Here is a 26,239-nt window from a genome sequence, read left to right on the forward strand (position 1 = left end):
AAGAAGGCAAGAGAAGAAACATGTACACACACGAGCACGAGGACAGATTCATGTACAAGGCAGTGTTTCAGCACCCACATGTGAATGTGTACACACACGGTGGAGGTGTGCTGTGCCTCCCGGACCTCCCATCTGTTGAACAAGCAGTCCAGGTTGGTCTTAATGAGAAATAATGAGCTGACACTAAATAACAGCAGCTTGGATGAATTTCACCTCCACTTCAAATTTTATTGGAATGACATGGAAAATATTTTCATTTTAAAGATACAAAATAAATTTGTTTTAACTCTGCACAACTCAATACATTTATTTTGTTTCTGCTGCCCTTTGGTTAGAAACACATTTTTGCCTTTTGAACACACAGATTATAACTGTACTGCTGATTGACACATTATATCTCAGGCAGTCTCACTTATTGACGTACACTTTATATTGATAGTCATATAGTTATTACATTGATTTTCACGAATTTTAATTCACCATTAGGTGAAAAACAGGACAATGAAGCCATGTGAAAAATCACACAACAATCAGACATATTAACAATTAACCACCTTTAATTTCTCTTATTAAGTCAAAGCAAAAAAGACATTGCTTGGCCCCGACCAGCCAGCATGGCTGTTATCAAAAACATGAACAACACTTGAGTGTGTGTATATGATCATACAGACAGCATCAGACATCAAGTCAGGGAATCCAACTGGCTTTGCACAATCTCCAACTAGAAGAAAAAAGACAAAATATTGAGTGGGGAAAAAGTGAAGAGTTAGAGTGAAGTAAGAAAAAAAAAAAAAAAAAAAAAATAAAATATATATATATATATATATATATATATATATATATATATATATATATACACACACACACACACACACACACACACAGTGCATCCGGAAAATTTTCACAGCTTCACTTCACTTTTTCCACATTTTGTTATGTTGCAGCCTCATTCCAAAATGGAATAATGTGTGCAATACTTTGTTGCTGCACCTTTGGCAGCAATTATAGCTTCAATCTTCTTGAATATGATGCCACAAGCTTGGTGCATCTATCTTTGGGCAGTTTTGCAGATTCCTCTTTGCAGCACCTCTCAAGCACCTCTCAGGTTAGATGGTGCACAGCCATTTCACATCTCCCCAGAGATGTTCAATTGGATTCAGGTCTGGCTCCTTTGAAAATGGTAAATGGACTGCATTTGTACAGTGCTTTTCCATCGGCATCAGACAAAAGGCGCTCACTACACACCGGGAGCAATGGGAGATTAAAGACCTTGCCCAAGTCAGGCTGGGATTTGAACTGAGGATCTTCTGATCTCAAGCCCAACACCTTAACCACTAGACCATCTACTCCTCCTTTGATATCTTGGCTGTGTATAGGGTCATCGTCCTGCTGAAAGATGAACCGTCGCCCCAGTCTGAGGTCAAGAGCGCTCTGGAGCAGGTTTTCATCTAGGATGCCTCTATACATTGTTGTGTTCATCTTTCCCATCCTGATTATTTTCTCAGTTCCTGCCACTTTTTCAGTGGCAGGAACATCCCCGCCAGCATGATGCTGCCACCAACCATGCGTCACTGTAGGGATGGTGCCTGGTTTTCTCCAATCAAGTTCAATCTTTGTCTTATCAGACCAGAAAATTTTGTTTCTCATGTTCTGAGAGTCCTTCAGGTGTCTTTTGGCAAACTCCAAGTTGGCTGCCATGTGCCTTTTAATGAGGAGTGACTTCCATCTGGCCACTCTACCATACAAGTCTGATTGGTGGATTGCTGCAGAGATAGTTGTCCTTCTGGAAGGTTCTGCTCTCTCCACAGAGGAATGCTGGAGCTCTGACAGAGTGACCAAAAGGTTCTTGGTCACCTCCCTGACTAAGGCACTTCTATCCCAATTGGCCAGTTTAGACGTGCGGCCAGCTCTAGGAAGAGTCCGGGTGGATCTGAGCTTCTTCCATTTACAGATGATGGAGGCCACTGTGCTCATTGGGACCTTCAAAACAGCAGAAATGATTCTGTACCCTTCCCCAGATTTGTGCCTCAAGACAATCCTGTCTCCGAGGTCTACAGATAATTCCTTTGACTTCATGCTTGGTTTGTGCTCTGACATGCACTGTCAACTGTGGGACCTTATATTTAGACAGGTGTGTGTCTTTCCAAATCATGTCCAATCAACTGAATTTACCCCAGCTGGACACCAATTAAGCTGTAGAAACATTTCAAGGATGATTAGTGGCTCGTGTGTCATACATCACACTGACAAAGTGAGGAACCTTGGGGTAATTTTTGATCCTATGTTGTTCTTTGACCTTCACTTTACAGATATTAGGAGGACTGCTTTCTTCCACCTGTGAAATATAGCGAAGATTCGTCCCATCCTATCTGTGGCTGATGCCGAGACCCTGATTCATGCGTTTGTCTCTTCGAGATTGGACAACGGCAATGTTCTATTTTCTGGTTTACCACAGTCCAATATTGGTTCAAAATGCTGCAGCCAGACTTTTGATAGGAAGCAGAAGGTTTGGCCACATTACACCCATTTTGGCGTCTCTTCGCTGGCTTCCTGTCCCAGTGAGATCAGATTTTAAGGTGCTGTTAATAACTTATAAAATCATTCACGGACTGGCACCTCCCTATCTAGGTGACCTGCTATAACCCTACGTACCGGCCCTGGCTTTGCGTTTTCAGGGTGCAGGACTACTTTGTGTACCTAGAATGAATAAAAAGTCTGCGGGTCACAGAGCTTTCTCTTATCATGCCCTTGTTTTGTGGAATGATTTCCCTGCATCAATAAAACAGTCAGATTCTGTAGAGACTTTCAAGTCCAGACTTAAGAAGACTTTTCCCTTTCGTATGGCTAGCATACTGGCATAGTATGTTACTATGTTACAGTGGGCTGCGGCCTCAACTTTATGTAAAGTCTGGGTCTTTCAGTGAAGCTTAGGGCTAGTGGCCGGTCGGGATGGGATGATATGCTTTTCCCCCGATTCGATTCTCTCATGATTTTTTGTGTGCCAATTCGATTTAAATTGCGATTTTACGATATTGCAGATTTTTGCGATTCTTAGTTTGGCTTTCTTAATACCAGTGAAAAAGTTGCATAATGATGTCTACAGTCTATATCAGGAGGCATATTTTCCCCCCAAATACACATCACATGTGAATCTGTTTTTAATATTTATTTAGCAGCTTATTTAACTGTTCTGTTCAGTCAGTGCTGTAAAAAAAAAAAACTAATTTCACAAACAGAACACCTGAACCTGAGCACCTGAAAACTCAAATCTGAGCCTTTAACTTTATTAAATTGAATATAAAAAGTGTTCTTTTAAAACCATAGACTTCAAAAGTAGTAAATAAAATGTATAATAAACAAACAAAAATATTTACTTTTGTACCTTATTTAACTGTTCTGCTCAGCACCTGAACCTGAGCATCCGGAAACTCAAATGTGAGCCTTTTGTTTCAGAGAAATACTTTCTGGAAGGTATCATGTACCTTGGCTCGAGCTTGTGTAGCATGTTCCTGAAACCCGTATCTTCCACAACACTATAAGGCCACAAGTCTTTGCAAATAAAGTCCGCGATTGATTTTGTGATGGTTTTTGCTTTGTCAGAACTGCTGGGTAGATTGGAAAATGCTGCTTTCAGTGTTTGCTGGCATGCTGCTGCAGGACATTTGGTTGGAAGCTCTGCATTTACTTTAGGATGGTGCCTTGCTTGGTGGGCATTGAGGTTTGTCGTATTTCCGTAGTACGCAATGTGCGCATTACAGATTTTACAAATACCTTCAACATGTCCAGTTCTGCTTTTCCCTTCAAAGCAAAAAATCCAAAATGTGATGGTGGGGGTTTTATCCCCATGCCATGTTGCAAGTTGTCCGCCATTCTCCGCTTTCAATTTAAGGTTTTTTTTCCCCCAGCGGACGGATGTGACGTCACGTTGTCAGGTAGAGAGTCGAAGAAAAGCATTTCACTCTCTGCTGGAGAAAAGCGTTTACAAATCCAGTTGATAAATGTAGTCTAAAATGAAGCATTCATATTTAGAAAAATATCGGTATTTTTGTTAAAAGGTCGATTTAAAAATCATGAAACAAAAAAATGGTGACACTTATGTGAATCAATTTTTTTCTCCCACCCATAGTGGCCAGCGATCACCTTAGTATTTCTTCTGTTTTTCTTGTTGGTTAATGCTGGCAAATTATACTGTATATTTTGTCTTTCTCCTGCCTGAGTTTGTTTTTTTTCCTCTCTGTTTGAGGTGCAGCTCCATCCAGACATGGGAGTGGTGCCTTCTTCTGCAAGCCTCCCGTCCTGTGCACCAGCATGGATGCCAAAAATTTCCTGACTATTTATTTTGTCAATTGTGTCGGTAGCATGGACCAAGCACAGGGTCACCCCTTTGAGTCTGGTCTGCTTGAAGTTTCTTCCTCAAATCATCAGAGGGAGTTTCTCCTTACCACTGTTGCCTGTATGCTTGCTCTAGGACTTGGTAAGGTTAGACCTTACTTGTGTGAAGCGCCTTGAGACAACTTTATTGTGATTTGGTGCTATACAAATGAAATAAATTAAATTGAAACAGGATGCACCTGACATCAATTTTGAGCTTCATAGCAAATGCTGTGAATACTTACAGTAGTGTTCAGAATAATAGTAGTGCTATGTGACTAAAAAGATTAATCCAGGTTTTGAGTATATGTCTTATTGTTACATGGGAAACAAGGTACCAGTAGATTCAGTAGAGTCTCACAAATCCAACAAGACCAAGCATTCATGATATGCACACTCTTAAGGCTATGAAATCGGGCTATTAGTAAAAAAAAGTAGAAAAGGGGGTTTTCACAATAATAGTAGTGTGGCATTCAGTCAGTGAGTTCGTCAATTTTGTGGAACAAACAGGTGTGAATCAGGTCTCCCCTATTTAAGGATGAAGCCAGCACCTGTTGAACATGCTTTTCTCTTTGAAAGCCTGAGGAAAATTGGACGTTCAAGACATTGTTCAGAAGAACAGCGTAGTTTGAATAAAAAGTTGATTGGAGAGGGGAAAACTTATACGCAGGTGCAAAAAATTATAGGCTGTTCATCTCCAATGATCTCCAATGCTTTAACATGGACAAAAAACCAGAGATGCGTGGAAGAAAACGGAAAACAACCATCAAAATGGATAGAAGAATAACCAGAATGGCAAAGGCTCGCCCACTGATCAGCTCCAGGATGATCAAAGACAGTCTGGAGTTACCTGTAAGTGCTGTGACAGAAGATGCCTGTGTGAAGCTAATTTATTTGCAAGAATCCCCCACAAAGTTCCTCTGTTAAATAAAAGATGTGCAGAAGAGGTTACAATTTGCCAAAGAACACATCAACTGGCCTAAAGAGAAATGGAGGAATATTTTGTGGACTGATGAGAGTAACATTGTTCTTTTTGGGTCCAAGGGCAGCAGACAGTTTGTGAGACGACCCCCGAACTCTGAATTCAAGCCACAGTTCACAGTGAAGACAGTGAAGCATGGTGGTGCAAGCATCATGATATGGGCATGTTTCTCCTACTATGGTGTTGGGCCTATATATCGCATACCAGGTATCATGGATCAGTTTGGATATGTCAAAATACTTGAAGAGGTCATGTTGCCTTATGCTGAAGAGGACATGCCCTTGAAATGGGGGTTTCAACAAGACAATGAGCCCAAGCACACTAGTAAACAAGCAAATTCTTGGTTCCAAACCAACAAAATTAATGCCTCGCAGATGTGAAGAAATCATTAAAAACTGTGGTTATACAACTAAATACTAGTTTAGTGATTCACAGGATTGCCAAAAACGCAGTTTGAACATAATAGTTTTGAGTTTGTAGCGTCAACAGCAGATGCTACTATTATTGTAAACACCCCCTTTTCTACTTTTTTTTTTTACTAATAGCCCAATTTCATAGCCTTAAGAGTGTGCATATCATGAATGCTTGGTCTTGTTGGATTTGTGAGAATCTACTGAATCTACTGGTACCTTGTTTCCCATGTAACAATAAGAAATATACTCAAAACCTGGATTAATCTTTTTAGTCACATAGCACTACTATTATTCTGAACACTACTGTATATACGTGTGATTTCTTAGTTTTTTATTTTTTAAATAAATTTGCAAAAATTAAAAAAACTTATCACTTTGTCATTATGGGGTATTGTATGTAGAATTTTGAGGAAAAAAGTATTTACGCCATTTTGGAATTGTAACATAAATGTGGAAAAAGTGAAGTGCTGTGAATAAATGGTAAATAGAAAATGGTAAATGGACTCCATTTATATAGCGCTTTTCCATCTGCATCTATCGCTCAAAGCACTTTACACATCAATGCCTCACATTCACCTTGTTGTCAGGCTGCTGCCATGCAAGGCGCCTACTACACACCAGGAGCCACTAGGGGATTAAGGACCTTGCCCAGGGGCAAGTGATTTTCCGGTCAGGTTGGGATTTGAACCGAGGATCCTCTGGTCTCAAGCCCAACGCTTAACCACTAGACCATCACCTCCCCTGAATACTTTCTGAATGCACTATACAGCCACACACACACACAGAAATAGTATTAGGGCGCTGGTGTGTGTAATGAGGTGGTCCGATGGATTTTGTCAGGGCATATCTGCCAGTCACAATAAGAATAAGAACTGAAACATGAGATATACTTTGAGAATTTTATGTGCACATGCACACACACACAAAAAGGTACTGACCTTATTGTAGAAGTCAAGCAGCTCCTGGTGGCTGAATTCGACAAATACATTTTCTTGACTCTAGAAAAAGAAAGAGCAAGAGAGAGATGAGCGTGGTGTGCATGCAACACCTAAAATAAGAGCAACAACAGAGAGAAGTACAACAAAAACAATTTAGTGCAGAAAAAAGCATTATACTTCCTATAAAGAAATTTCATTAATAATACTGTTTTATTCAAACTAATAGCAGTGTGTTTAAAAAAGTGAGTAAAGCTCAAAATCCATAAAGAGCTTTTATTTCCATACATGCAAATGCATTGACAACACTGCATATTCTGTTCCAAAACAACGAAAAAAATGACTGACAAAACGTGTTGAAGAAATTATTTGCCAAAGAACACTTTGACTGGCCTAAAGAGAAATGGTGCAACATTTTGTGGACTGATCAAAGTAAGATTGTTCTTTTTGGGTCTTGGGGCCACAGACAGTTTGTCAGATGACCCCAACAACTAAATTCAAGCCACAGTACACTGTGAATGTCAGGGTCGGGGGCTCTGGGATATGTTTTGTGTAATATTTTTGATTATTATATTCTCGGCCAAGTGGTTAATGCGCTTGGTTTCAGTGCAGAATGTTCCGGGTTCAAATCCCACCCCTGCCACATTTCTCCATGTAATGTGGAACTGCGTCAGGAAGGGCATACGGTGTAAAACCTGTGCCAATTCAACATGCAGAGCCACCTTGGATTTGCTGTGGTGACCCCAAGTGCAAACAAGGGAGCAGCCGAAGGGACTTACTTTTACTATCTGTGTGGTGTTCTTTTTTCTTTTTTTTTTATTATTTTGTTTGGGGTTTTCGGTCTCTGCTTCTCTTGTTCTTTTTCTTGATGCTGGGTATTCCCTCCTGTTTCCACACCGTCTCTGGATCTTTCTCTCACATCTGCTTCTCATTTCCTGCTCATCACACTCTGTATTTAAGCTCCTCTTTTCTCACTCTTCCTCACCAGATCATTCTCCTTTCAACTCCAAACACACCAGCAAGCAAGCAGTATCTTGGTTTCAGACCAACAAGATTAACGTTATGGAGTGGTCAGCCCAATCTCTGGACCTTAATCCAATGGAAAACTTGTGGGGTGACAACAAAAATCTTGTTTCTTAGGCAAAACCAAGAAATGCAGAGGAATTGTGGGATGTAATCCAATCGTTCTGGGCTTGAATACCTGTTCACAGGTGCCAGACATTGGTTGACTCATGCAATACAGACGTAAAACAGTTCTCAAAAACAGTGGTACAACTGAGTATTAATTCAGTGATTCACAGGAAAGATAAATCAAGCATTTTTCAGTTCATACAGTAAATAATTGAGTTTGTACTGAAAAATAGAGACACTGCTGATTTTTTTTTAACAGCATAATATTCTTTTTTCTTCACTTTCTGTAAAGTAATACATTTTAAAAACTTTTCTTCATGTTTTGAAATGGAACAGAATGTGCAGTATTCCCGCATATGGAAACACAAGCCATTATAAGGATTTTGAGCTTTACTCATTATTTATTATTTATTATTATTATTATTTAATTATTATTATTTATTATTTATTATTTTGAACACAAAATGTACAATTCTGTCAGCCATTAAGTCAGGCCAAGTCATGTCTAAGAGCCTCCATGGCACGACGGAACCGCCTTGGGTCCTGGATAGTAACCACTCAGAATGAAAACATGTCCATCCAGATTCCTCAAGAGTAACAATTTATCCGCCACAGCCAGGTGTAGTGTGGCCAACCCCTTGGCATTCTCCAGCCACTGGGGTCCTTCACAATCAGACATTCATGTGCTGGAGCTTGAAATAAAGATTGTTTGCAATCCCAGGAGAACAGCATCTCCACCTGTTGGAGGAGCTCACCTCTGATGCTGCAGATCCCTGGAGCTTTCCCTGCCTTCAGCAGTTTCATGGCCTTTGTGATGTCACATCATTTGGTGGTTCAAAGTAAGCCATCAGCGGTTCCAAAGTACACAACGAGTTCACCAGATCAATGTTTAAAAACAAAAACAATTTCTCATTTCCTGTTATTCTGATCTTGAAAAGATAAGCACACTGCATCCTATGTTGTTGCAACTGCTGTTGTAATAAATGTCACTGTTATCAAAGGTATTACAATAGCTTGGTAACTCAACGGTGAATGTAATAACTGTTAGCAGTGGAATTGTAAAGGATTATTTAACTGAGCACGAGGTCTGTACAGGAAAATATCAGACTGAGGTGTTGAGAGTACAGACCGAGCATTACTTACAATGCAACTCAAATGTGTTAGGAACAGTACTTGTAATTGCTTGTCAGAATACGACATTGCTACATTTTTATCACAGTCATCAGCTCCGTGGCAAATACTTAAACATGGCATTAAACAATATATTGTACAAGAGTGTATGATCACTCATTCTTGAGCTAACTTTCATGACATTTACTTTTATTTCCTTCCTAAAAAGACTGTAGACTTTGCAAAACCATTGAAGGAAGCAAGATTCCTTCAAAAATATGAGAAGTAAAAATGTCATGAGGCAGTTATGATCATCATACCATCAGAAGTGGAGGCTGAACAACAATGTTCCCACCACCCGAGGAGACATAAGAGTGAGGCGCTCTAACTGCACCCATCAGTGAGAAAATTGCTGTAATATTTGAAATGATTTCTGGGTGGCTCAGAATGAGGACAATTTTGTCGCTGTCCGACGTGCACGCAGTGTTGTTATACTAAATGTTGATAATAGCAGCGAACCCCTGATAGCAACTGCAGATGAAGAAGATATTGGAGAAGGTGGAAGCACAGATAGAAAGAATCACAAACATAAAAAGAGACAAAAACCCCCATTTCTCTGTGAAAATAAAATTAAAACCACATAAGGTAGTGCGGCCCCGTATGCGCCCTTCCTGCCAGTTTGGTGCTTAGCGAATAAAGAGGCTTCAGGGCACCAAACTAACTGGCTGGTTTGTTTGGTGTGTGGGTGTAGGGAGGCTATATGTCACACCAAATTAATGACAGTGATATTAATTAGATGCAACATTAAAGTCCACAAAGGAGAGCACAGAGGGAAAATTTTATCTCTTGCAGTTCCACAGCAGAAGCAAAATGTAGGACAGTCTTGATTTTAGTTACAGCACAGAGAGCTTAGCTGGTGCATGGTGGGAACTAAAACAATGTATTACATATCATTACTGAGTGATCAAAGAATAACTGTACAAAATAATGAATAAAATAATAAATAATTTATCAGTGCAAACCAGGCTGTTGCTTTGGAATGGTTTTGCATTAAAGACAAACTTGCACGAGAAAAAACAAACAAACAAACAAACAAACAGTATCATATGAAAACAACACCACTGTTACAGAATACCATAAATGGACATTTATGGTATTCTGCCTGTTAACAGTTGCGTATTGTAGAAATAAACCGTTTTCAGCATAGTATAACTTTGACAGCTATGTGTATATGTGTGATCCTGTTGTTCCTGGGGGGTGACACTTTTGTCAAACAGTCACCAAACCAGACTGACAGATCTAGGCTAATGCTAATGAAAACAGACTGCATCATGCAGGTAATCAAAGCATTATACCACCGGTGTAGAGACATAAAGATTTCATACCTGTCACTGCACCGCAGTCATGTGTCAGGATACACAGAACAGGATTAACATGTGAAGATAATCATGTAATTACACTCTGGTGTGATGTGATGTTACTGCAGTATAGCTTGAACGTATTGCAATGGTAAAGCCAATTCATTTGCTTTTGCTATACACAGAACATGTTTGGGACTGATGTCAGAAGATAAATATGAGAAGAGAGTTCAGAATGTCAGCTTTTACATCTTAGATATGTTAAACAATGTAGAATATCGGAATCAATCCAGAATTAAACTGCTTATAATTACAACTGCAAATATAAACACAGACACTAGTAGACATGAAGAGCAATAGTATTGATAGTATTGATTATGTGGGGTCTGGGGATGCTTGCCCAGAAATTTTTTAAAAGAGCAAGTCAAATTTTGTATATTCTGGTGGATTTTAATGAGTATGAAGCCCAGAGAAACAAATAAAAGTCCCTTCAATCTGTGAAGTAAAAACACAGTATTGATTATGTGGGGTCTGGGGATGCTTGCCCAGAAATTTTTTAAAAGAGCAAGTCAAATTTTGTATATTTTGGTGAATTTTAATGAGTATGAAGTCCTCTGAAACAAAGAAAACTCACTTCAAAGTGTGAAGTAAAAACACACTATTGATTATGGGGGGTCTGGGGGTGCTCCTCCAGAAATTTTCTAAAAGAGCAAGTTAAATTTTGCATATTCTGGTGAATTTTAATGAAGCCCTCTGAAACAAAGAAAACTCACTTCAAACTGTCAAGTAAAAATTCTTTGTCTTCTGTAGTATTTTGATCTGTTGTAATCCGGTGAATGCACCAAATGAGTGCTGTGTTGCTGGCTGTAGTCAATAAAATACAAAATTAGGGCCTAAAGCAACTGACAACGCTGTTCTGCTGTGCACAAAGTAACACTGTCACTCGTTTTGAAAATGCTTGCGCATTGAGAAATTCAAAACTGGCTTATTCACATTTAATCTGTAAAATTTTTTTTTTTTTACTTACATATAAGTTTTGCCATCATTTCCTGAAGTGAGTTATTATTAAAAGGTCTTCATCACGCAACATTGTTTGAGCTTGTATTAAAGTTATGATGTTATATTCTTGTCAAAAACATACCTCGAGTAATGTTTTGTTTTATTTTGCACATACATAAATCTCCGACACACCACAAAGAGATTTCCATCAGGTTTCATCTGATTATGAGCATTTTTAGATACCGACAGCAGCTATCTCAACCACCGAACATATTACAGCAAGAGTCCACAAAAGTATTTTAAAGGCCTGACTAAAGTGTAATATGTGATCTTTAATAAGTTATTTTCATGAAAAAAGACACAAATGTGTAGTTTACTGCATTTTATTTTTTCTTGTGTAAAAACACAGCTTAGATGTGGTTTGACCAAAATAAATTAAACTTAAACAGTTGTATATAATTCTCGTATTACATTACTTAGTCTACATTTCATTTTATTTTATTTTACCTTATGTTTATATTAGTTGTGCATATACTATGAATAGTTTACGGTTAAATTTCACTATCTTTTATTTGGCTAAAAATTACTCCCACCATGAAAAGCACCTTTTTGGAGTTGCACTCAAATCTCGTAATGCAAATTACAATGACAATAAAGGCAATTCTGATTCTTCTTATTATTATTTTGAATATATAAATAAAAATAAATAAATAAATTACAATTCGTAATACATTTGACTCTTTTACGACAACAAACACTAAGCCATTAATTATTTATTATACAGAAAACATGCACACAGACTGTGCTGAGATGCGAACAGCTTAATGCTAGCTTTAACATTGAAAATGCCATAGTCATGCTAACGCGTTAGCATCAGTCCTGTTTTTAAGTTATAAAATACATCTATCAACTGTTTTAGAAGACCATAACAGGTCGGTTTAATATAAAAAAAGGTAAATATTACTCACAGACATATGCGCTTTAGGGTTTTAGTGGGGGAAAATTAAGATAAAGAGACAAACCATCGAAGCAGAGTCGGATCATTGCTTCATTGGTTCAAAGCAAAGCCACGCCTCGCTCTACTTGGGGAGTGTCTGTCAGTGTTCTCACGAAGACAGGGAGGAGAAGGACCGTGGCTCATGGCAAGCAGTAAACAGAGCGGAGAGGAGTGAAAATTCACACAGTCCCTTCCTCCGGAGTCCACGCTGACATTGCTGCGGCTTTGATTAGCGCAGAATGGGATGTTGCTTTGACAGTGAGAGTATCATATTTCGGCCCCAAAACACGCATGCCACCACGTGCGCATGCGTATGTGTGGTTAAATTTTCCAAATGACGGAAATCCGTCATGGTGACGGAGAACTTTAACCCATGCCGTACCAGCTCTGGGCCGCAAAAGAAGTGAGAGGATGGTTGAAGCCCTGTGCCTGCTATGGATATTTGGAGGACTCTGGTGGATTATATAATTCTTTGAGGGATGTTTCTAACAGAGCCTGTCAACTGACTATGATGATCCCAACTGTGTTCCACTTTATAGGTTTAATGTGACCTCTGGACTCTATAAGTTAGTATGCCCAAAGCAGGTGGTCACCCCTCTGAGTCTGGTTTGCTTACGATTTCTTCCCATAATAAAAAAAAAAAAAAATATCAGAGGGAGTGTTTTTTCTTCTTCTTCTTCTTTTTTCTTATCAATGTTGTCAATGTGCTTGCTCGGGGTGGGATAGGTTAGACCTTACTCATGTCAAGGACCTTCGGGTGACTTTTATTGTCATTTGGCGCAGTATAAATAAATAATATAAAGTAATAAATTGGTTGTCTTCCAAGGGAGGTCTTCCAGGCATATCTAATCGCTAGGAGGTCGCAGGGAAGACCAAGGACATGCTGGAGGGATTGCACAACCCCAATTCCAAAGTTGGGACATTGTGTAAAATGTAAATATAAACAGAATACAATTATTTGCAAATCTTCTTCAACCTATATTCAATTGAATACACCACAAAGACAAGATATTTAATGTTCAAACTGATAAACTTTATTGTTTTTGTGCAAATATTTGCTCATTTTGAAATGGATGCCTGCAACACATTTCAAAAAAGTTGGGACAAAAGCCGGGGAAAGTTGATGAATGCTCAGAGAACACCTGTTTGGAACATTCCACAGGTGAACTGTGGAATGTTAAAATAACCTAACATCTATTAGTAGCCTATGCCTACTTCTGAATCGTGTTGCATCTGGGTGTAATTAATGAAAGAAGGTCATTATTTTACACATATCAGACATTCCACAGGTTAATCATCTGTAACAGATTTGGAGAACAATTGAATTGTACTTACGCATTTACCCGATCAGCAATACGTTGCCAACAAGCCTGTCTTGCTTTATTGGCAGACGATGTGTTCGATTTCCCCCTTAACGTTAATTTAAATTCCTCGTAGCTCCACATAATAACCGTGCATTCTTCTTCGGTAAAGTAAGGTGACCGCGCCATCATTGAAAAATGGTGACGTGCGCTGCAACCTGCCCCTTTTATGTGAACGCGCACAAACTCCAATTAGGTTAACACAGGTTCAACAAATCAACATCTTAATCAGCTTCGTAGTACTGATTAACACCACTTCAGAACACCAGGTTTTGTTAACCCCGGTTTAAGAAGTTAACCCTGGGTTACATCTGAGTAAGTTAACCCCGCTTCGTAGTACAGGCCCTTGGAAAGTTGATGAATGCTCAAAGAACACCTCATTGGAAACAGGTGAGTGTCATGATTGGGTATAAAAGGAGCATCCCCAAAATGCTCAGCTGTTCACAAGCAAAGATGGGGCGAGGATCACCACTTTGTGAACAACTGCATGAAAAATTAGTCCAACAGTGTTTCTCAACATTCAATTGCAAGGAATTTAGGGATCCCATCATCTACAGTCCATAATATAATCAGAAGATTCAGAGAATCTGGAGAACTTTCTACACGTAAGCGGCAAGGCCGAAAACCAACAGTGAATGCCATGACCTTTGATCCCTCAGGCAGCGCTGCATTAAAAACCAACATCATTGTGTGAAGGATCTTCACAGGAATGAAATGTGTTGCAGGCATCCATTTCAAAATGAGCAAATATTTGCACAAAAACAATAAAGTTTATCATTTTGAACATTAAATATCTTGTCTTTGTGGTGTATTCAATTGAATATAGGTTGAAGAGGATTTGCACTGATTTGCAAATCCTCTTCAACCATAATGTCATATGTCTGTGAATTTAAAATTGATTGTAAATTCAGATAAAACTGAAGTTATTGTACTTGGCCCCACAAATCTTAGAAACATGGTGTCTAACCAGATCCTTACTCTGGATGGCATTACCCTGAACTCTAGTAATACTGTGAGAAATCTTGGAGTCATTTTTGATCAGGATATGTCCTTCAATGTGCATATTAAGCAAATATGTAGGACTGCTTTTTTGCATTTGCGCAATATCTCTAAAATTAGAAAGGTCTTGTCTCAGAGTGATGCTGAAAAACTAATTCATGCATTTATTTCCTCTAGGCTGGACTACTGTAATTCATTATTATCAGGTTGTCCTAAAAGTTCCCTGAAAAGCCTTCAATTAATTAAAATGCTGCAGCTAGAGTACTGACGGGGACTAGAAAGAGAGAGCATATTTCACCCATATTGGCCTCTCTTCATTGGCTTCCTGTTAATTCTAGAATAGAATTTAAAATTCTTCTTCTTACTTATAAGGTTTTGAATAATCAGGTCCCATCTTATCTTAGGGACCTCATAGTACCATATCACCCCAATAGAGTGCTTCGCTCTCAGACTGCAGGCTTACTTGTAGTTCCTAGGGTTTGTAAGAGTAGAATGGGAGGCAGAGCCTTCAGCTTTCAGGCTCCTCTCCTGTGGAACCAGCTCCCAATTTGGATTAGGGAGACAGACACCCTCTCTACTTTTAAGATTAGGCTTAAAACTTTACTTTTTGCTAAAGCTTATAGTTAGGGCTGTATCACGTGACCCTGAACCATCCCTTAGTTATGCTGCTATAGACTTAGACTGCTGGGGGGTTCCCATGATGCACTGAGTGTTTCTTTCTCTTTTTGCTCAGTATGCACCACTCTGCATTTAATCATTAGTGATTGATCTCTGCTCCCCTCCACAGCATGTCTTTTTCTTGATTCTCTCCCCTTAGCCCCAACCAGTCCCAGCAGAAGCCTGCCCCTCCCTGAGCCTGGTTCTGCTGGAGTTTTCTTCCTGTTAAAAGGGAGTTTTTCCTTCCCACTGTCGCCAAGTGCTTGCTCACAGGGGGTCGTTTTGACTGTTGGGGTTTTTCTGTAATTATTGTATGGCTTTTGCTTACAATATAAAGCGCCTTGGGGCAACTGTTTGTTGTGATTTGGAGCTATATAAATAAAATTGATTGATTGATTGATTGATTGACTGATTGATTGTATTCTGTTGTTATTTACATTTTACACAATGACCCAACTTCATTGGAACTGGGGTTGTATTTCCCAGACTGCTTGAAAAGACCTCAGAAAACCCCAGGAAGAGTTAGAGGGTGTGTTGTGTGGGCCGCCAGAAGAGGAAGTACTGCTGGCCCACCACCAGAGGGCGCCCTGCCTGAAGTGCGGGCTTCAGGCACGAGAGGGCGCTGCCGCCATGGACACAGCCGGGGGTGACAGCTGTCGCTCATTTCCTCTTGACAGCTGTCACCCATCTACTCAACATCATCTCACTCCATAAAGACCAGACGTCATCTCCACCTCGTTGCCGAGATATCATACTTCATAGGAGCAGTACCAGATCCGGCAGTCGGGGACGGTGTTCACCTGGGAATTCGGGACTTGGCGGCTCCAGTATTCACCAGGTTCTGGGGCGGCGGAAATCGTGTGGTTCCGGCTCTTCTCAGGACAGACGTCTTCTATCCTCGAGCCTGCCCACACGTCACCTCTGTGTATTGACTGTTATGATATTCTGTGATTGTCTGTATGTTCGTTGTGCACATTCACAACATTAAATTGTTACTTTTTGGCTCATCTATTGACCGTTCATTTACGCCCCCTGTTGTGGGTCCGTGTCACTACACTTTCACAACAGGATATCTCGGCCAGCGTCATGGACTCCGAGGGGCGTCACCCGGCTGTTGAACGACCAATGGGAGAGCAGGGAGCGCAGGCGTCTGCAGGAGACGTGATTGGTGAGCTGCAGCACATTCTCACCGCCTTTACGGCTCGGTTGGATCAAATGACTGAACAAAACATCCTCCTGAACCGCAGGGTGGAGGCTCTCTCCGCACAGATGGCGGCGAGCGCTCAGGGCGCTGCTGCGGCTCGTCCTCCTGCCGACCCTGTGCAGGATATAAACGTTCCAGTGGTGGTTCAACAACCCCTCCCACCATCCCCTGAAGCATACATAAGCCCTCCTGAGCCGTACGGAGGTTGTGTGGAGACGTGCGCGGACTTTCTTATGCAGTGTTCGCTCGTCTTCGCACAACGTCCCGTCATGTACGTGTCAGATGCTAGTAAAATAGCTTATGTGATTGCTCTGCTTCGGGGTAAAGCACGCGCCTGGGCTACGGCGCTCTGGGAACAGAACTCACGGTTGTTATCAGCATACACTGGGTTTGTGGGGGAGTTCAGAACAGTGTTTGATCACCCTAACAGAGGAGAGACCGCTTCAACTGTGCTGCTGTCAATGAGACAGGGACGTGAGAGCACAGCCGCTTATGCAGTCAACTTCCGCATCGCGGCTGCGAGGTCCGGCTGGAATAACGTTGCGGTCCGCGCCGCCTTCGTAAACGGACTGTCGTTGGTTCTGAAGGAGCAGCTGGTAGCTAAGGAGGAACCGCGGGATTTAGATGGGCTTATCGATCTCGTTATACGGTTAGACAATCGGTTGGAGGAACGCCGTCGGGAGCGAGGCGAAGGACGTGACCGGATACGCGCCGCCCCTCTCCCTTCCGGGTTCGATAAGACGCCGCCCTCCCCACGCTCCACAGCCGCAGCGCTTTGTGGGGCAACAGCTCCCCCTGCTGACGTTGTTAGGGAAACGCACAGGGCCAAAATGGGGAGGCTGATCCGTGGAGAGAGTTTTCTCTGCAGCTCAACTGAGCACACACAGAGAAACTGCCCCAAACGGCCAAAACGACAACAACCGCCCTTAGAGACTGGGCTAAGGAGGGGTCAAACCATTCAAGTGAGACACACACAAATTGCCACACGACTCCCAGTCACAATCCTGAGCGGGGATTTAACCCTTCAAGCCCGAGCACTGGTGGACACGGGGTCAGAAGGGAATCTGCTAGACAGCAGATGGGCAAGGGAGGTAGGGCTCCCTCTGGTGGCGCTTCCTTCGCCATTGCAGGTGCGGGCACTAGATGTCACCCTCCTCCCTTTACTCACACACAAGACACAACCAGTAACTCTGGTAGTGTCTGGAAACCATCGGGAGGAGATTGAGTTTTTTGTGACTCCTTCTACCTCCCGCGTGATGTTGGGCATCCCATGGATGTTGAAGCACAATCCCCGGATTGATTGGCCGTCTGGGGTGGTGGTTCAGTGGAGCGAAACCTGCCATCGGGGGTGTTTAGGATCCTCGGTTCCTCCCGGTTCACAGGCTAAGGAGGAGGTCAAAGTCCCTCCCAATCTGAAGGCAGTGCCGGTTGAGTACCACGATCTTGCTGACGTCTTCAGCAAGGATCTGGCACTCACCCTTCCCCCGCACCATCCGTACGATTGTGCCATTGATTTGTTTCCAGGCGCTGAGTTCCCGTCCAGCAGGCTGTACAACCTCTCACGACCTGAGCGCGAATCAATGGAGACCTACATCCGGGACTCATTAGCTGCCGGGCTGATCTGGAACTCCACCTCCCCGATGGGGGCAGGTTTCTTTTTTGTGGGCAAGAAAGATGGCGGACTTCGTCCATGTATTGATTACAGGGGGCTGAATGAGATTACGGTTCGCAACCGATACCCGTTGCCATTGTTAGATTCCGTGTTCACCCCCCTGCATGGAGCCAAAATCTTTACTAAGCTGGATCTTAGGAATGCGTATCACCTGGTTCGGATCCGGAAGGGAGACGAATGGAAGACGGCATTTAACACCCCGTTAGGTCACTTTGAGTACCTGGTCATGCCGTTCGGCCTCACCAACGCCCCCGCGACGTTCCAAGCCTTGGTTAACGACGTCTTGCGGGACTTCCTGCACCGATTCGTCTTCGTATATCTGGACGATATTCTCATCTTTTCTCCGGATCCTGAGACCCATGTCCAGCATGTACGTCAGGTCCTGCAGTGGTTGTTAGAGAACCGACTGTTTGTGAAGGGCGAGAAGTGCGAGTTTCACCACGCGTCTTTGTCCTTCCTGGGGTTTATAATCTCCTCCAACTCCGTCGCCCCTGATCCGGCCAAGGTTGCGGCGGTGAGAGATTGGCCCCAACCAACAAGCCGTAGGAAGCTGCAACAGTTCCTCGGCTTTGCTAATTTCTATAGGAGGTTCATTAAGGGCTACAGTCAGGTAGTTAGCCCCCTGACAGCCCTGACCTCTCCAAAAGTCCCCTTCACCTGGTCAGATCGGTGCGAAGCCGCGTTCAAGGAGTTGAAACGACGGTTCTCTACTGCGCCAGTTTTGGTGCAGCCCGACCCTAGCCGCCAGTTCATGGTTGAAGTGGACGCCTCTGACTCAGGGATAGGAGCCGTGCTGTCCCAGAGCGGAGAGACCGATAAGGTTCTTCACCCGTGTGCCTACTTTTCCCGCAGGTTGACCCCGGCTGAACGGAACTATGACGTCGGCAATCAAGAACTCCTTGCGGTGAAAGAGGCTCTTGAGGAGTGGAGACACCTGTTGGAGGGAGCGTCTGTGCCGTTCACGGTTTTCACTGACCATCGGAACCTGGAGTATATCAGGACCGCCAAGCGGCTGAACCCCAGGCAAGCCCGCTGGTCGCTGTTCTTCGGGCGTTTCGACTTCCGGATCACCTATCGCCCCGGGACCAAGAACCAGAGATCGGATGCCTTGTCCCGGGTACACGAAGACGAAGTCAAAAGAGCTGTCGGATCCACCGGAGCCCATCATTCCGGAGTCCACTATCGTGGCCACCCTCACCTGGGACGTGGAGAAGACCGTCCGGGAGGCCCTGGCACGGAGTCCGGACCCCGGAACCGGTCCGAAGAACCATCAGTACGTCCCACCAGAGGCCAGAGCTGCAGTCTTGGACTTCTGTCACGCTTCCAAGCTCTCCTGTCATCCAGGGGTGCGAAGGACCGTGGCAGTTGTCCGGCAGCGCTTCTGGTGGGCGTCTATGGAGGCCGACGTCCGGGAATATATCCAGGCCTGCACCACCTGTGCCAGGGGCAAGGCAGTACATAAGAAGGCCCAAGGACTCCTCCAGCCGCTGCCGGTGCCTCATCGCCCCTGGTCCCACATTGGCCTGGATTTCGTCACGGGCCTCCCGCCGTCCCAGGGCAACACCACCATCTTCACGATAGTGGACCGATTCTCCAAGGCGGCCCACTTCGTGGCCCTCCCGAAGCTCCCAACAGCCCAGGAGACAGCAGACCTCCTGGTCCACCACGTCGTCCGTCTGCATGGGATACCCTCCGACATCGTTTCTGATCGTGGTCCCCAGTTCTCCTCACACGTCTGGAGGAGCTTCTGCAGGGAACTGGGGGCCACCGTGAGCCTCTCGTCCGGGTACCATCCACAGACGAACGGACAGGCAGAGCGGGCCAACCAGGACTTGGAACAGACCCTCCGCTGCGTCACATCCGCGCACCCGACGGCCTGGAGTAACCATCTGGCCTGGATCGAGTATGCGCATAACAGCCAGGTGTCTTCTGCCACCGGCCTCTCCCCATTTGAGGTGTGTTTGGGGTATCAGCCCCCGTTGTTTCCCGTGGTGGAGGGAGAGGTCGGTGTGCCCTCGGTCCAGGCCCACCTGCGGAAGTGCCGTCGGGTGTGGCGCTCCGCCCGTTCTGCCTTGTTGAAGGCCCGGATGAGGGCGAAGACCCATGCAGACCGCCGGCGATCCCCGGCCCCTGCTTACCAGCCCGGGCAGGAGGTGTGGCTTTCCACGAAGGACATCCCCCTCCAGGTGGACTCCCCAAAACTTCAGGACAGGTACATTGGCCCCTTCAGGATCCTCAAAGTCCTCAGTCCTGCCGCAGTGAAGCTCCAACTCCCGGCTTCACTGCGGATCCATCCGGTTTTCCACGTGTCCCGCATCAAACCTCACCACACCTCACCCCTCTGCTCCCGGACCGGCGCCGCCTCCTGCTCGGATCATCGACGGGGAGCCGGCTTGGACGGTGCGCCGGCTCCTGGACGTCCGTCGGATGGGTCGGGGGTTCCAGTACTTGGTGGACTGGGAGGGGTATGGACCCGAAGAACGCTCCTGGGTGAAGAGGAGCTTCATCCTGGATCCGGCCCTCCTGGCCGACTTCTACCGCCGACACCCCGACAAACCTGGTCGGGCGCCAGGAGGCGCCCGTTGAGGGGGGGGTCCTGTTGTGTGGGCCGCCAGAAGAGGAGGTACTGCTGGCCCACCACCAGAGGGCGCCCTGCCTGAAGTGCAGGCTTCAGGCACGAGAGGGCGCTGCCGCCATGGACACAGCCGGGGGTGACAGCTGTCAAGAGGTAATGAGCGACAGCTGTCACCCATCTACTCAACATCATCTCACTCCATAAAGACCAGACGTCATCTCCACCTCGTTGCCGAGATATCATACTTCATAGGAGCAGTACCAGATCCGGCAGTCGGGGACGGTGTTCACCTGGGAATTCGGGACTTGGCGGCTCCAGTATTCACCAGGTTCTGGGGCGGCGGAAATCGTGTGGTTCCGGCTCTTCTCAGGACAGACGTCTTCTATCCTCGAGCCTGCCCACACGTCACCTCTGTGTATTGACTGTTATGATATTCTGTGATTGTCTGTATGTTCGTTGTGCACATTCACAACATTAAATTGTTACTTTTTGGCTCATCTATTGACTGTTCATTTGCGCCCCCTGTTGTGGGTCCGTGTCACTACACTTTCCCAACAGGGTGTGACAGAATATATGGAGGTGTGGAATGAGCTGCTTAGTCTACTGTCTCTGCGACACATACCTGGATAAGCGGCAGAAAATGAATGAATGAATGAATGAATAGATAGACTGATGCTGCAGTGCATCCAGAAAGTATTCACAGCGCTTCACCTTTTCCACATTTTGTTATGTTACAGCCTTATTCTAAAATGGATGAAATTCTTTTTTTTTTCTTCAAAATCCTATACACAGCCCCCCATAATGACAATGTGAAAACAGTTTTAGATTCCGGCAAATTTATTAAAAATAAAAACAAAGAAATTACGTGTCCATAAATATTCAAAGCCTTTGCCATGAAGCTCAAAATTGAGCTCAAATGCATCCTGTTTCCACTGATCATCCTTGAGTTATTTCGATACCTTAATTGGAGTCCACCTGGGGTAAATTTAGTTGATTGGACATGATTTGTAAAGGCACAATGCTGTCTACATATAAGGTCCCACAGTTGACAGTGTATGACAGAGCACAAACCAAGCATGAAGTCAAAGGAATTGTCTGTAGATCTCTGACACAGGATTATCTTGAGGCACAAATCTGGGGAAGGGTACAGAAACATTTGTGCTGCTTTGAAGGTCCCAATGAACACAGTAAATCTGTAAATGGAAGAAGTTCAGATCCACCAGGACTCATCCTAGAGCTGGCCACCCATCTAACCTGAGAAACTGAGCGATCAGGTGAGAAGGGCCTTTGTCAGGTAGGTGACCAAGAACCTGACGGTCACTATGTCAGAGCTCCAGCATTCCTCTGTGGAGAGAGGAGAATCAGAAGGACAACCATCTCGGCAGCAATCCACCAATCAGGCCTGTATGGTACAGTGGCCAGAGTGAAGCCACTCCTTGTAAAAAGCACATGGCAGCCATGAAGGATTCTCAGACCATGAGAAACTAAATTATCTGGTATGATGAAACAAATATTTAGCGTGAATGCCAGGTGTGATGTTTGTAGATGATGTTTGTAATAGGCGCATCCCTACAGTGAAGGATGGTCGTGGAAAAATCATGCTGTGAGGATGTTTTTCAGAGGAAATGGAAGACTAGTCAGGATTGAGGGAAAGATGATGCAGCAATGTACAGAGACATCCTGAATGAAAACCTGCTCCAGCGTGCTCTTCACCTCAGACTGGGGCAACGGTTCATCTTTCAGCAGGACAATGACCCTAAGCACACAGCCAAGATATCAAAGGAGTGGCTTCAGGGCAACTGGGTCCTTGAGTGGCCCAGCCAGAACCCGGAACTGAATCCGAATGAACATCTCTGGAGAGATCTGAAAATGGCTGTGCACCGACACTCCCCATCCAACCTGATGGAGCTTGAGAGGTACTGCACAGAGGAATTGGCACAATTCCCCAGAGAGAGGTGCACCAAGCTTGTGGCATCATATTCAGAAAGAGTTGAGGCTGTAATTGCTGCAAAAGGTGCATCAAGAAAGTATTGAGGGTGTGAATACTTACGTACATGTGATTTCTTAGTTTTTTATTTTTTAATCAATTTGCAAAAATAAAACCAACTTTTTTATGTTGTCATTATGGGGTGTTGTGAGTAGAATTTTGAGGGAAAAAAATGAATTTACTTCATTTTGGTATAAGACTAACATAAAATCAGGAAACGCGAAGTGCTGTGAATACTTTACAAATGCACGGTACATTCTCAATGTGCGTGCTCAGTGATGCATAAATCACACGTGACTAAACGTGGACTCCCAGCTCCACTTGGCATGGGAGGAAAGCGTTCAGTGCATAAGTGCATCCAAAACACGTACAAGGAGTGGTTCTCGCAGCCTATTCTACAGGGCACTGTTCTGCTATGACCTCCCACAATCCAAAAAGTAAATTTAAAAAATTGTAAAACAGGGTGGAACAGCTCAATTTGGCTTGCCTCCTAACAGGCTATCTTATAAAGTGCAGACCTGGAAACTCGCCCGAAAATGAAAGCAAGGAGCTGCGCCCTCGCCCACAAATTCAGCTGCTTTCATTGCACTTTTTTAACTCTTTGTAAAGGCCTGAAAAATATTAAGTTGGTGCTTTCTTTTCGTGATGACTGAAGCAGTATACTTTAATATTTTGAGAAATTTACAGTGATCTACACTCTGCCTAAGAATGCTCCGTGATGGAAAACTCTCCCCTCCTCCCCCAAAAATAGCTATAATTTGTGAAAAGCACATCTGAATCGAGACATTAAATGTAGTTTTCACATAAGCTATTTTTATTGTAATACTGAATGATTTTCATGAATAAACCCATGGTAAAAAATGTACGCACAGTGCATAGAGGATTACAGCTCCTGGAGCTAATGTTCTAAATATTGTCTTATTGTTCCGACTGTCAGATCTGGGACATGTTTAAGGGACTTCATCCATCCACTGGCACTCAGCCATGTACGTGTAGTTACGCGGAGCATGCATGCTGGCATTAAAACGCTCTACTCCCCAAGGAGTTCCACATGAGCGACTTACGGAGTATTCGGCGCACATGCAGCAAACAATGTAACAATGGTCTATTTAACTGACTTGAGAGAATATTTTTAAATGGCTCAAAAAACCAGAATCCAAAATGGTTTCCATGGTGTAGTGGATACGGCAATGAGTGGTACCAGCACATACTCGTCCACTTGACCTGACCTCATTCAAAGTGATTAACTGAATATAAAATTAGTTAGCATTTCATTTAATAATTGATTAATCATTGCAGCATTAAATGGGATCATAACATCTTTTAGGTGGACCAAACGTCACCCATTTCGTAGAGATCATGGCCTGTAGCAGCTTCCACGCCTGTCAGACAAAACTTAAAACACCAAATCCAACAAAGGAAGTGTGAAAGTATCCTTCAGCATAAGAGGTTTTAGGGATTAAGGGGCACAGACAGCACTGTGTGGACTGTCATTTGGAAATTCAAAGATTTGTTTTCTTCTCATAGTTTGTTAATTTTTACAGAATTACATTTTGTCTCTTTACACCACAGTGGTAAAATCAGAATCTATCAATTTTATAGTCATTTTATCATTCAAATAGTTTGTAATTATTCCACAAGTGGCTCTACCTCTCTCTCTCTCTCTCTCTCTCTCTCTCTCTCTCTCTAAGAAAGGATGATACAAATACAAGAAATTTACACCAGTTCCCCTGTGAAAGTTTCACGTGTGGGTGCACATAGATAATCTTCATGTAAAATTGTGGCGCACGCTTCAAATGCACCAATGTGAAATGGGTTTAAGAAGGCCTGGCAATGAAATCTGAAACTTTATCATGCATTACAGCTTCAGTGCTTCTAGGGCATTAAATTGGCATCAAGAGAAAGAAGGGTTTGGGTAATTTGGTCCAATGTAGCGCTCTGCAGAAAAAGGACATGGTATATTACGTGTCCTCCATGACTTTGGTAAGTTATGTCTTGTGTGAATATGAGCACTTGGACAGTCTGTCCAATCGGACCACTGTGCAGTTGTCTGGTCACTGACTTATAGGTAACAGAATGACATCTTGAAAGTGAAAGACAAAAGGAGACAGTGCACAAGAGCCTGAGCTGTCAGATTTCAGCAAACCTGTATCCCTCCGAACACACACACACACACACACACACACACACACACACACACACACACACACACACACACACACACACACACACACACACACACACACACACACACACACACACTTCACATTCTTGGATTCCTCACTGTAAATTGCAAGCATGCAAACATCTCTTTTTCTCCTTGGCTTCAATCCACATCCCAACAATTTTCTGTTAAGCTCTGTCTTAGGAAGCCAAGAACAAGTCCAACCCAGCACACCCTAGCAAATAATTAGTAATTGTCATTTAATGATATTGACAGCACTACAGGAAATAAACAAGGTCATTTTCATGGATGGCTTCTAGTTTTTTGCAGATCTAATGTAGAAACAATTCAAAAAATTACAATATGATCAAAGGTAAGATTTTTGGATGCAAAACACAAGAAAGACAGGATTTATTAATTTTGGTTTTGATTGATGTTTTCTTCATCAACACCAGGATGGTTTCTAGGCATAGGCAATCTAGGTAGCTGCCTAGGTCTACTCCTCCATACTTGTTAATATTTTTGCTCCCATGTGGTTTACAATACAGTAGATAATGTTAAAATAGAGTTCTTTCCTCATTTAACCCTCTGCGGTCCGAGGGCAGTTTTTGGACAGTTCGCTCGCTTGGCATAAATGTTTTATTATTGCTGTTAACAGCTCTCCCTGCATCCATAATCAAGTTTTATGTCTCTATTTTTTCAGGACAACCTGTACTTTCAATATATATATGCTATAGTTGTGTTTTATAAGTGTATTAAAGGTTTACAATCAGAAATAAGAAAGGAAAAAGTAAAGCGGAAATAATTTTCCACACATATTTATTCAAAACACACAGTAAACTATAATAAACAACTGTTTTGACACTTTATAAAGGTAATTTAGACTCTTGTGTGAAAGAATGTACAAAAAAGGTTCAAACAATAAACACAAATACACATTTTGAACAATATATAAAAAAATGCTCTATGTGTTTTGTTTGTCTTCATCTCAAAGCATTTTCTGTCTGCTATTACACAAAGGTCACATCATAGACTTCTACTTCTACTGTGTTTTGGAGTGTTCTGTCCTGCTCTGAAAGCAGCTTTGACACTTTGGCTAATTTCTACTCTGAGAAGTGCCCCCCCCCGCTCCATTGATATGGTAAACAGTGCTTTACGCTGGAACGAGAGAGCTTGCCACAGGCTTATTCAATAACATTCACAGGTAATGAGGAGTGGCCCTCCGTCTGCTCCCTCTGCTCACTTTCACTGATCACTGTGTGTAATGGCACAGGGCACATTGGAGCCAGCAGCCAGATGGCTATTCAAACGGGCCACTGCTAAA

General features: G+C 43.3%; 1 protein-coding gene across 1 annotated transcript in view; it reads right to left on the reverse strand.

The window, feature by feature from the left end:
- Positions 1–211: 211 nt before the first annotated feature.
- The window catches only part of commd10 (COMM domain containing 10), a 203,461-nt gene continuing 177,433 nt past the window's right edge, over positions 212–26,239 (reverse strand). Inside the window, exons 6-7 of the mRNA XM_034170634.1 lie at positions 6,705–6,764; positions 212–721 (exon numbers count right to left, since the gene is read on the reverse strand). Of these exons, the coding sequence (XP_034026525.1) occupies positions 683–721; positions 6,705–6,764 (99 nt within the window). The 3' untranslated portion in view covers positions 212–682. The remainder of the gene's footprint in view (positions 722–6,704; positions 6,765–26,239) is intronic.

Source organism: Thalassophryne amazonica, chromosome 5 (genome assembly GCF_902500255.1).
Source record: "Thalassophryne amazonica chromosome 5, fThaAma1.1, whole genome shotgun sequence".
NCBI lineage: Eukaryota > Metazoa > Chordata > Actinopteri > Batrachoidiformes > Batrachoididae > Thalassophryne > Thalassophryne amazonica.